This window comes from Xiphias gladius, chromosome 15 (genome assembly GCF_016859285.1).
Source record: "Xiphias gladius isolate SHS-SW01 ecotype Sanya breed wild chromosome 15, ASM1685928v1, whole genome shotgun sequence".
In the NCBI taxonomy this organism is placed as follows: domain Eukaryota; kingdom Metazoa; phylum Chordata; class Actinopteri; order Istiophoriformes; family Xiphiidae; genus Xiphias; species Xiphias gladius.
The window spans coordinates 24,344,358-24,357,320 of record NC_053414.1 but is presented as its reverse complement, the minus strand read 5'-3'; the positions used below and the strand labels follow the sequence as shown (position 1 = coordinate 24,357,320).

The 12,963-nt window shown below is 40.1% G+C and overlaps 2 protein-coding genes across 4 annotated transcripts; both read left to right on the top strand.

The window, feature by feature from the left end:
• The first annotated feature begins 4,323 nt into the window (after positions 1-4,323).
• si:ch211-286b5.5 (uncharacterized protein LOC100003596 homolog) lies at positions 4,324-7,265 on the top strand. Its single transcript, XM_040147390.1, has 3 exons — positions 4,324-4,441; positions 5,051-5,177; positions 6,254-7,265. The coding sequence occupies exons 1-2, from the start codon at positions 4,352-4,354 to the stop codon at positions 5,174-5,176; spliced, it is 216 nt and encodes a 71-aa protein (XP_040003324.1). The 5' UTR covers positions 4,324-4,351; the 3' UTR covers position 5,177; positions 6,254-7,265.
• A 709-nt stretch (positions 7,266-7,974) lies between these two features.
• Positions 7,975-12,331, top strand: si:ch211-286b5.4 (afadin- and alpha-actinin-binding protein). Of its 3 annotated transcripts, XM_040147388.1 has the most exons (13): positions 7,975-8,285; positions 8,437-8,488; positions 8,647-8,756; positions 8,831-8,899; positions 8,996-9,119; positions 9,232-9,310; positions 9,404-9,524; positions 10,181-10,334; positions 10,457-10,560; positions 10,653-10,814; positions 11,070-11,196; positions 11,296-11,464; positions 12,142-12,331. In XM_040147388.1, exons 2-13 carry the CDS (start codon positions 8,437-8,439, stop codon positions 12,236-12,238), a joined length of 1,368 nt encoding a protein of 455 aa, XP_040003322.1. In that variant the 5' UTR covers positions 7,975-8,285; the 3' UTR covers positions 12,239-12,331. The 3 variants fall into 3 exon arrangements, with proteins under 3 accessions (XP_040003322.1, XP_040003321.1, XP_040003320.1); XM_040147387.1 differs by lacking the exon at positions 7,975-8,285 and having other exon boundaries at positions 8,294-8,488; positions 11,070-11,184; XM_040147386.1 differs by lacking the exon at positions 7,975-8,285 and having other exon boundaries at positions 8,294-8,488.
• Positions 12,332-12,963: the final 632 nt, after the last annotated feature.

Genomic DNA, 12,963 nt, shown 5'->3' with positions numbered 1-12,963 from the left:
TGAAAACGTTTCAGCTAACAATTGAGTATAAATCCATTTTTTCTCAAAATATTCCTACACACTTAACTTCCACAATCAATTGCCGGTATAAACATGCATTCAGGTTAGTGGAGCAGCCATGTCTTTCTACACCAGTGAGAAGCAAACCATAATCTTGACACTGTTAATCATCATTAAGTCAGAAAGTCAAAGCTTCGGCGTCAAAGCTTCAGTAAGAAAAAACTACTGGAGAAAAACGAAGACAACAAAAGAAACGTCACCCATCTTTGACAAAGTCCAAAAATTTTTTTTTTTTTTCAATTTTATCGGTTAAATTATCACAGTGTGGTCATTCATTTGTGAGCAGATGTACTGACAATACTGTTTATTTGCAGTAGAAATTATTTATCTAATTTTTAGATGCCGGGTTCATGTTCGTAAAACTTGTGTATGTTAAGAGGGTTGTCTGCACATGTACAGTAAGGGCAGATGACTCACGTTGCTAAAAGAGAAAAATGTGGAAGAACTTGAGCTACAGTGAGAGTGGATCATAAAATGTTTTTGACCGTATAATGTAGACTATAACACAAAGGACAAGTTGGATATTTCTATACATTTCCTTTTTGAGAAAAGCTCAGTGGGATTTATCTTGGGGATTGAAATTGAAACCTGAATGGACATGTGGATGTAAATAAATCACCAAAACCAGACCAGATCACTCTGCCCTTCTTTGAGTTGTAAGTTAATAAGAATAATTTTACAGGATATTGGAATAAGAGTCAAAACCTTCTGCATTACTGTTTTTTCTAAGGTTTCTGAGATTTAAGTAAGTTTTTGCCCCTAAAACAACTACTGGATGGATTGCCATAAAATGCCAATACAGACAATCATGAACCCCAGAGGATGAATTTTAGTCAGAATTATAGTTTGGTGATCGTCTGACTTTTCATCCAGTGCCATCATCAGGTCAAAATTGTAATTTTCCCAATACTTTGGTTTTTGACCAAATACCAGTGACCAGCTCCTTTATTCAGACACTCCTCTCTGCTCTCCACTCAGGTCTTCTCCTCAATAGATTCGTAGTAATACCTGGTGCCAAACCTTCTCCAGCCCTCACAGCGACTTATTTCTTTGTCAACAGCACAAAATCACACTTAAGACCAACAAAGTAACATCATCATTTACAGTAATCCATTTTCATCAGAGCCCCTTGAAAGAACAACCACCATTATTTTAAGAGAACCGGTGACTTACTGTTCCTCATTTCAGACATTTACAATTGATGATCTGTCATCATCTTGCTCACATAGAATCTAACATTAGATGGATATTAACATGAAAGCTAGTGCTGAGGCACTGTGAGGTGCTTTCTCCTATTCCATGTTAGTGCTTTAGTCAACAACATTCATATAGAAAATAACATTCCATAGCTAGAGTGTTAAACACGACATATATGCTGCAATGTTTATAGTCCCCAATAAGTGTTTTGCAGAATGAACAACATGCTAATGATTCTGGTGTTTGTGGAAAAGAAGGAGGTCAATCAGGCAAAATGAACTGTTTGGGTGGACCATGGCAGTGTCAGGATGCCAACAGTGGTGCGGCTCAAAATGTTAAGTTTGTGTGGTGGCACAAGAGGTCCTTATGGGATCATCCTTGGAAAAGAGAGACTCAAATCATCCATTATAAACTTCGTATTCTTATTGTGACCAAATAATATCATGACAATCTTCCCATTAGGTTTTTATATTGTTTGCATGAAATGTTGGCCCCGTGACGGCTCGAGAGGGAAGGTCAAAATGTACGTTGATTTGTCCTCGGTGGACCAGTTAATTTGATAAAAAATAGGTTCCAAGCTACTTTGTTGTGCACCAAAAAATTGGTCATGGTAAAACCATGGTAAAAATCTAGCACCATTGTTGACCTGACAGTGGTGTTAGATGGAGGACCAGAGGGTCCTCAAAATCTTCAGAAGTTACCCACTGAGGACCATGAATATAAAATGTCATAGCAATCTTTGCTGAGAGACGATTCCCAAGTAAAACTGATATATCAACCATGAGCTTACACAGTGCATATGAGTTGAATTATACTTAGGGGGAGGAAATGTAAACCCTAGGCAACAGCAGCAAAATGCAAGCGCACTATCCAGAGAAATCTGATATTTCCCATGTTTGCTAAACCTATACAAATATTTGCCAAAATGGCTTTGAGCGATTAAACTGTCCCAGCAAAAAAAAGGAAATGAATAATTATCTTGAAACTTTCTCTGAAAATCTTTTCTCTCTTTGTTCATGTCCTCAAACCTTTTTTGGATTTGGTCTAATTCCTCTGTCAGGCTGTTGTAGCTGTTGTGTGACTGGACCATCTTCTTTTCACACAGAGTTGCCTTGGGTTATCATGGATGACTCTCCAAAGGTCTTAAGGAGCCAGTACGCTTTATCAAAGCTTTTTCTTGGATGGTCACATAGCTTCGGAAACCCCTTACACACCTCACCACACTTGTTAACCTCGTGTTCAAGAATGGCCTTTCTGAACAGCTACATAAACACTTTGAGGAAGGCGAAACCTGGCTCTTAACCCCATTTCGGGAACTACTAACAGGCCACTGTATTAGGAATGTAGAGATGTGTGATAGGCACAAGTGAAAAAGAAAACACAAATCCTCTCAACCACTTCATGACAGATAAAAGGTGATATGGAAATGTGTATTTGTCTATCAGTATAGTAATGAAAATCAGTTCCATAATCCCTGATAGTGTTTCCCGGAGGCAGAATCCAAAGGCTGAGGAGCACTATTCAAGAGTAAGTTCAATTAGGTCTGAAAAACGTTAGAATCGTTTCCTCCAAAGGGACAATGAAGTATGTTAGATTCAGAGGGAAGAGCCTGTTGGCTCAGTGCTGTGGTTAACCTCTTTGCATCCCTCCCTCTTTCACTTCACATTATTGTTTCTCACACAAGTCATTTAAGTCTTTTCTGTGCCTGTGTGTAAAAAGACTGTTCACATATTTGCATGAACCTGCAGTCAGCCTCCTATTATGGTACTGTTACTGTACATGTGTTCCACATATGGACATGTGTACATGTATTTGCATGTGTCCATTTCCCTTTATTTCCTCAATCGATTTGTGAACTTTTGACTTTTTATCACCCTCCTCCTTTTGCCCGATGCTCACTCTACATTAGAACTAAAACTCTGTGCCTTGATGGTGGAATATGCAGTAGTTCACAAAGACAATGTAAAACTAAACTGCAACCATGACACATGGCTTCGGTCCAGACTGAAATTTCTCAGCAAATGTCTGCCATAAGGTTGGTCCAGATATCTGTGGCGTCCAGCAGGTAAAATCTGACTTTGATGACCCCCTGAGATTTCTTCTTGCACCACCATGAGGTTGACAGAATGAAGTGTGTTAACAACTTCTGGCATGAACTCACATGAGTTCATTTGTGATAAGCACAGACACAAAACTTTTCAAATCCTGTCCTTCTGTGCAAGGAAATGTATTTTATTTATTATGTCACAGATATGACGCCATGCCTGGCCAATTATCTGACATACTTATCACGCTGAAGGGATAATGTCTAAGTAATATAATAGTATATGCATCTCTGCAGCTGTTGTGTACATGTGCGCAGGCATCACATCTTTAGTTAAGAGAATTTACAAAATGAACATGTATTTACCAGTGAAAATTGTTTTGTAAGAGTAAAAATAAATTAGGCAGATTATTTGGTATTAATTCAGATATTCTGAAGTTGCCTGCTAATTCACCTCATAAATCATGACATATTTCTCTCCCCTTACATGATAACACATTCACTGCTCATCGGAAGTATCACTTTCAATATTGATATCAGTGATTCTGACCCTGGTCTGATTTGGTATCAGCTCCCGACCAAATTTTTGTTGTCTCACTCGTCCCTGCCTTCCTTTGGTTAACTAGTCTGGTTGTAGGAGTGACTCGAACACTACACTGAATCAGGGTGTCATGAATCCCAGCACAAACTGTATCCTCACATTTAAAGTCTTTTATTTAAAACGCCAACGCCAAACCGATGTAAGTGAAATGAGGTGGTGAACAGCCACTGTGCTGTGGCTGAAGGTCACAGTACACCCTCCTGCTCTGCTCTCTAGGAAACTCATAATAATGGCCAGTGTAAGGAGAAGCGTGTCTTCAGCGAGTCTCTTTGATCGACAGGCTTAGGGCCCAATAGAGTGGCTCTCTGGCACGGAGGGGGCGGGGCACCGAGTAACCAATGTTTCCCACTCGGGTTCAGGGTTTAGAGCATTTGGGGTTAATTTCCGCTCGGCAGCGGCCGCTCCTGCAAAACAGCCCGTAACTTTTTCCTCTGTCGACGGCCGTCGTCATGTCCAACAACAATGCCAGCAACAACTTGATTATCGCCCAGAGGGCCGTGAAGCAGCTCCGGTTAGAGGCCAGTATCCGGAGGATCAAGGTACGAAACCCCCCTCAACACTGACACACAAACACGGAAGACTGAGCTAACCCACGGTTGAATGGCGGAGACAAACTGTCGCAGAAATGACACAGAGTGGACTCTCACATCGTCAGTTCAACAGAGTGGGCCACTAAGTTACATGTGTGACCCGCACTCGGGGTTGCGGTTGACTAAAACACCGCTACAGGCGAGCAGGTTTCTGCCGTGTTGGAGCGGCTGTCAGTGTCTGTTCTGGGAAGTCTTACCCACTTGAAAGTGTCAGCGCACCGACAGAAGTGACACGTTTATAACTCTTAAAACTCCTGGTGTTAGTTATCTAAAGGAAACAGGTGAACATTCCTCTCATAAAAGTTACCTAGTGGATGCACCCATTCGTCTACTATGCCGCCGCTTGCAAATTTTATGCAAAAATGTGCCAGTTAGTCTGTGTACGAGAATTTGACAGCAGGCCAGCTGGAGCATTACAAATGCAGAACATGTGATGGGCTGCTTCTGTTTTCACACACACACACACACACACACACACACACACACACACACACACACACACACACACACACACACAACGTCGTCATCATCATCATCATCATATGTCTGGCTCTGCAGGTGTCCCAGGCGGCTGCTGAGCTGAGAAACTTCTGTCTGCAAAATGCCTCTAAGGACCCTCTCCTGGTCGGGGTCCCCTCCAGTGATAATCCCTTCAGACCCCCCAAGTCCTGCTCCTTGTTCTGAGGTAGGCCTGCTTTTTCCTTCACTGAGGCACCGGCTGGGGAGATAAGCCGTACAATGAATTACACCGGGGACGAAATTAATTACACCTTCACATTCAGTTTAGGCTGAAATCAATCAGCTAATTTCAGGCAGAGCCCCAAGAGCAACCGAGAACTTGTGTAAGAGGTCTCATATTTCACATGACTAAAGCGGCAATGCTTAGTCCATTAATCGATGAGTCGACTAAAAGAAACTTCATTGCCAACTTTTTTCATAATCAATTTGTTATTGAAATGTTCAAGTCATATTTCAAGCAAAAAAATGCTTTAAAGTTAGAGGTGAGAATTTGATGCTTTTCTTGGTCTTACATTTTAGTAAACTGAATATCTTGTGTGTATCTTGTGTATCTCGTGTTTGAGACTTTTGGTCAGACAAAACAAGCCATTTCATGATGTCCCCTTGTGCTCTGTTGGGCATTTTTCACTTTTCTGATATTATTTAGACCAAACAATTGGTCCATTTAATTTAGAAAATAATGGGCAGATTAATTAGTTATTTTCATCAAAGATTAATCTGCAAATTATTCTCTTGAATTATCAATTAGTTGTTTCATCTAAAATGTGTCAGAAAATAACAGAAAATAGCCATCGCAGATTCCAAACGTGACCTTTTCAAATTGGTTGCTCTGTGCAACCAATAACTATTCATTTTACAGAGAAAAGCAGCAAATCCTGAAATTTGAGAAGCTGAAATAAGTAAATGTTTGGCATTTTTACTTAAATAAATTGAATGATTAACTGATTTTCAAAATAATTACAGATTAATTTTCTGTGAAATAATTGATTGAGTTATTGTTTCAGCTGCAATTACATTGCTAATTCAGTAGGAAAAGCACAAGTGCCACTAATAACATTAAAAATGTCTGTTCTATTCGAGTTTCTCAGTAAGACACGACAGTGTAACATTGTGCACAATACCAAGACCCCGAAACTGAGGCACCTAAATGGTATTCAACCATTTATTGTTTTTTTTGTTTTTTTAAATTATTTTTTAATTTAACTGTTTGCAAAATTGTCTCTGCTTTTCTGTTTACAACAGAAAGAAACCTGGAGGACTTCTGAAGGCTTTCTTCAATTGTCCTTGATGTCTCTGTAGATCTACCAGCTCTTCTTTGGATTATGCAAAATGGGAATGATTTTTTTTGGGGGGGGGGGGGGGCTGGGCTGGGCTAGGCTACCATTTGTTTGCTAAAAAATAATGGTATCATAACTCACATCTTTTACATTCAAGCAGGGCCAAACTCTACATGTTCATAAAAATTGTTTTGACACTAGCCTGACTAATGATTAAGCTGTTCTTGGTTTCCCTAGTGTTTAACATGTCCGGTCTCAATTTACTGGCTTAACACTGTCTGTCTCCAGTCAGTCAGATGCAGCCCATGTGATTGGCTACTGAAAGTACCACTTCCTATTGTATTTTGTGTAGTAGGTGGAGATACAATCAAATATTAATTTAAACCAAGTGCTGTTCAAGAATGAGAAAATGTGTTATATATATTTACACTGTGTTTCATATCGTGTCTTTAGAAAACACTAACTGTGTATGTGGCCAACAGACATACTGATAGCTTCTGAGCTAAAATGATTGGTGTCTTAAACTACTCATATATTTGTAGCAATAGTGAAGGTGTTACTACTATTGTGAGGTACAACAACATGGTACAGAGTTTTAACCATTTCAGTGCAGGGCATGTGATTGTCGATTAACTGTTCAGCCCGTCCTTTTTCTGTATATAACAGCCTATTAAGATTGCTTTTATCAACCTATACCTGTTCCTGTCTTTAATTTTAAAAAACATGTCAATGCCTTACACTTGTTTGAATAGTGAAACCTGGTAGAAAGTTTAATGTATATCACTTTAGTGCACAAATGTTAATATCTATTCAGAACTTCCAAATATAGATTGTATTTAATGAATCATGCTGCAGTGACTTGTTATATTAATTGACTTCCAATCAACCAAAACTTTTACTACTGTTAAACTTTATCTTTCTCAACTTTGCTACTGTGGGCGACCTTTTAGAAATTAAATTACTTTTTTGGACACTGATGAATTGCTGTATGTGATTTTTTTTTTTTTTCTTTTTTTTTTTTGAATATCCACCCTTTGTGCAAATAGCACAAAAACCCAATTCTCATTAAATATCACTTTTTAACACCTTCTGTTTCTTAAACTTAGATTTATAAGCCCTCAATTTACGGATGATATCGAACCACCTCACACGAAGGATATGAAGATATCAACATCTCTTAAGAATATCATTTACTCCGTCATCCGAATCTGCTCACAGTAAAGTGAAAGGGGCGGCTGTTAAGTAGGCCAGTAAACTGCTGGACGCAACTTACTTGGTCAAATAATGATGTACTAACCCAGAAATAATGACTATGGTGGAGATCTGGCCACTCTGTCGTAAATCTACAGCATAATACCAGACAGGCAAGACCATTAACTCACTGTAAATTCATGTGAGTCACTGCGTCAACTATGGGTCATTATTCATGTGCAGAGTGTGTCCTGGAGGATTTCCAAAACTGATTTATGGATATTGATTTGTAATATATTTGTGAGGGAAAAAAACTAAAGGTGTTGGAAATTCCTGTTGTGTTTGCTCCATTTATGCTCTTGAAAACAGAACACAACAGCAAGCTCAAATTTACTTGACAGTTGACACCACATGCTGACATGATGTGAATGTGATGTGAGTGTTAGGACCTAAAACAGTTTCACACGCCACAGAAGATTTGAAAAATGCTGATCTAAAACTAAATCAGCTGAGCGTGTAGGCCTAAATCTGGGTGTGTCTCAGGCATTATCAGGTTCGCTCCTCCCATCATGGAAATATATTTCTAATTTGGTTGAACAAACACCTTCAGAAACCACTTAATATAAACAGTAGTTAATAATACCAAACCTGAGCACAAGTTAAAGTTTGGTAGGATGCAGTTTGACTCGGCCATTTTATATCCTGAAGCTTCCATCTTCTAGCCCTCTGTCAGCGGTAATTAGTGGAAGTGCCATCACCTGGAAGTTAGGGAGGCAGCATCTGTCTGAGGAAGCTTTACTGCTCAGGTAAGGCACTAGAATCATACATGTGAACTGATCCATTGTTAGCATGGAAGTGTTGTGTAGAGATCCTGTTGCGGTGCGCACCAGTTAGATTTGCATGAGTGTAAGTTGTCCCTTTTTTTTTTTTTTGCTTATATGTGAACATGGCATCCAGATGGCTTCCAGGTTTGGCCAGAAGAGAGCTGGAAGACGCCAGGAGTGCTCAGGTAATAATGTACCCTTTCACCTGAAATGTAGATACCTGATCCAAAACGTTTAGCCCATGGATGCTGGAAAAACAATCCATTCACACTTGTAGTCACATCATCCTTTCCCCCCTCACTTACCAGCATCCTTTTGTTCATGCTGCTCTTGTCTACTACAGACTCATATCTGCTTAGGGATCCCAGCCCCAGCCCTCTGAATGAGGTGTCTCACAGCGCCTCCTTGTGGGCTGACAGGGAGGAGCACAGAGAGCAAGGAGACTCCCTCAGAGTGAGTAAAAATTAAGTGAATGAAATAGATCAGTGCTGTTATTTTCTATGCAAAAACTAATTATTATCCTGTAGGATCAACTAAAGGAGATGGATGGGCATGTGGCCAGGCTCCAGGACATGCTGAGGTGTGAGCGTGCCAAAGTAAGTTGTATGCACATGATGACAGACATTGTGGAATATATTACTACCTGAACACCTAATACACCCGCCCCAAACTCGTCTTTTCCCGCTTGCCAGTGCACCCGTCTGCAGCTGCGCTGTAACCAGCTGGAGGCAGAACTGAGGCGTCGAGAGCAGCACAGCAACAGACTGAAGGAGCGACTGTCGCAGCTCACTGACAGACACAGGGAGAAAGGACCCTGTGAGACTCACTCCGCTGAATCCACACAATAATCCACACACGGCTGTTTGCTTATATATCAAACATTTACTAAAACCACACAAAATGTGCTATCTTGCATTTTTCTACCCAGCCATAGAGGTGTTGAACTTTCTACCTGGGGGCCAAAGCAAAAGAGAACAGCCAATCAAATCATTCAGGTCTACTGCAAAGTAAGTTGTCTGTTTTATTATCACAAGCCCTCTGATCTTTGACTTTCATTCTCCACGTCTTTCTGATCTTCACTTGCTCGCTCCACCTTGTAGACGAGAAGAAGCAACACTACGTCTGATGCTGGAACGCAGAGAAGCAGAGCTCAGAGAGGCGATGAAACTGCGCCACAGCCTCACCACTTTACTTCATGCACTCAGAGTCGACATGGAGCAGGTGAGCAAAAGAGGAGAGACTTTTTAACTAAGGCTAGTGATGGTTAATAAGTGACATTGGTCTGCTAAATATCAAGTGAAATTATCAGAAAAGGATGATTTTAAAAAGGACACTTATTAATAATCTCACCCCAATTATCTATTTAATATCTGTTCAGAGATTTCAGTTATATCACACAATCTTCCTAAACTGATGATCCACCAGAGTTTGTCCAGTGGTCATGTAGATACAGATGTTTAAATTTACAATTTTTAAATTTTTTTTAAATGTATTCATTTTTTTTCTTTCTGTCCATTTTGGCTTAAAAGTTGAAACTCAAAGTTCATTCTTGACCTTGAACAGCAATTGACTCAACAGTCCCAAAATAAGATCCATTTATTAGCTGTTCTGGAGCTTGAAAGCTCATTCATTCATTGAGCCTTTAAGCCACCATGAAGGAGAAGTCCTTAGTGCCTAGAAAAAGGGAAATTTGAACATTTACAATTCCATGACAACTGAGCAAACATCTGAGGATTATCGTGGAAAAGGATCAAAAGCTCTAACACAGCCACTAAAAGGGCCTTGTAGTGATATTGTTTCGTCGAGTATTGTTTCCAAGAATACCCTCTCAATCTTATAAATATTCACCATAACAAATCGGTCTAACCTTTTTAAAGACCCTGTCAGACTCGGTGGACATTCAGGATGAGGCCCAAAATGAAGACAAAATGCTGGATCAAGCTGAGGTGAGGCTTGGAGACCATGTGACAGGAGGTGTTGTCCAGAGTTGGAGGAAGGTGCAGAGGATACTCGGGGACCTTCTATCTGAAGGTATACGCCCACTTCACATGAGGACTGTAGCAAGTTTTACTGTGATTTTTTTTTGCCAGAGCCACGATTGGGAAACTCAGGTCTAAGGAATACAAGCAATATGTGGTCTTTCTTGAATGTAGGTCCCACCGGTGTTGGTACTGACCATGACAAGCTCTTGGCTCAACTAGAAACTGAACTGAAAGAGAGTCAAGAGCTTGTCAGATTACAACAACAACTGCTGCAGGTACAAGTCTCTTTTGTGCATGCACACACTTTCTCATATGAACTTTTAATAGTGTCAGACTTAGAAACACACTCCCTGGTTTCTGTCTGTAGGATAGCCTTGCCTCACCTGTCCCCCCTGAACTGGCTGATTCTTACTTTTTGGAAGAGTGGGAACGTCTTCAGGTGCGGTGGGCAGAGCTGGATCATCAGAGGAGGACTTTTGAAAGGGAGAGGCAGTCCTTCACCGCCGCTGCCATCCGACTAAGCCGTGAGGTGAGAAGAAAATGAAGCAGAGGTTGCTCATAAAGGATATGACAACAGCTTGGATAATTGTGTCATATGCTGGACGTCCTTGCTGATTTGAAAATATAGCAGCTTTACAGGGGTAGTGTAAATGAATGAGGTAAGGCTCGGGGATGTAGTAGCTGTTGTGAGTGGAACAATTGTGTGAGGTATTCACCGACTGAGCATTTACTTGGGTTTATAAGGATGCATATTACTCTGTAAATGCTACTTTATTGTCTACAGCGCCGTGATTTTGAGCAACAGAGGGGCTCTCTCGTGAAGCAGCAGTATTTGTGCGACTCACCTCTGTTTGGTAAAGGAGCACCAAGCGGCAACAGAAGAGAGAGCACTGCTACCAGTGAGTATGCATGTAAATTAAAGGGTGGAATAGTAAGAGGCTGATGTTTTTAATTTGGTGAAATGATTTTACTCCAAAAGCCCTCAATACATCATTTGTATTTCACTCTAGATTTCTCAGGTTTGGGTCCCACCAGCATATCTGGCTGTCTTCCCATTACTCCATCGTCTACCGAGTCAGGGACAGCTGCTCCTTTTGCATTACATCAGGGAAGAGTTCGAGTTCAAACTCCCAGCACTCCCGAGCTCTACGCTGCCCTCAATCTATCATACAACTGCAGGTTAGTCAAGACGCAATCTTATAGCAGGTCTTTGTAGATCCAATCCCGATCAATAGCTGTATACATTGAAAATGCGAAGCATTAGCTGCACTGTTATGTAACTGGGTCATGACTATACTGAGCTGCCAACAATATCTTATAGGCCAAATGTGAATCATGTTTTTTAGGTCTGATTTTCCCCTGAAATCTGTTTCTTACCAATCTTCATCTGCACTGATACTATACATACGTATGATTCATCAGTGCTCCTCCTGTGCTCCCTCTACTTTGTCAGTTACTTAATGAGTACAATATGGCTTCGTGTGGCACTGATGCAACATAAATAAACACAGCTTCTGTATATTCATAGCTTTTCTCCCTTACCTGAAAGTGCTGCTAATAGTAATCATCAGAGGGTTTATAACATAAAAAGTGGGTTAACATTTATCCAGCTATTAAGTGCTCTATTACACAGATATATACAAATCAGGTGCATTTCTACTTGCTCCGCTTTGACCCAATAAATTGAAATAAATGTTAACAGTTAACTCATTAGGCAGTCATCAATATGAAGGCCTGCAAATTTTACACTGTTAGGATTTAAGTCTGGCTTTGTGTATGTAAAGCTCTTTGATTTTATGTTCCTACTTTACTGCTTTTATTATTTTACCACCTCTGGCTTCCCTCTTCTCCTTCAGAGCCACAGAGGCTGATAACCAGTCAGAGACATGGGACAGCGGGGCAGACAGGAGAGTGCACACACCACAGGCTCCACACTTGGACTGGTCATTTTAATAGTTTTTGTCGTTACAGTAGAAAGCCATTGAAAAGCATACTGTACCTTTATTTTCGCTTTAAAATAATCATTAAAGACTGCATATATTTTTACCCTCCTGTGTTAATTTTTCTATTTTGACCGGGCACTGTTTTAGTATGATGATAAATGGATTATGGGGGTTGTAATCTTGTAATGCCAATACAGTAAGCTTTCTCATAGTGGCTGATTTTATTATTGGTGGACATTTTATCCTTTCCCTAAAATAGTTTCTAAATAACAAAATACAGCATAATGCAAAAAGGAAATCACTTTAAGTACTATACTTTCTTTGCCTTGTCCATGTAAGGTTGTAATGTTTATTATATAGTCATTATTATAGAAAAGTATCACGTTACTATACTCTTTGAACTGTGGACTGCAAAGAGCAGCAGGTAACTAAATGGTGGTGTCAGCTCTATGCAGACATTGTGCGTAATTCCCTAAGTGTATTTTTGTATAGTCTGCTCTGCTGGACACCGAGGCATCTCGTCCACATTCTAAACTACAATACTACATCTATTCTTGCCAGTTGAACACCTTTTATATCCCTAATCTGAACATTTATGTGAAACTTAAATGTTGTAAAGAAAAACTCAAAAAAAAAAATCAAACAAAAAAAAAAAACTCGGTAGCGTCTTGTTGTACAAGGGTATGGTGGGTATGTGGAAGCGTGTATTGGGCAGCGTGGATTCCAGCATCGCTC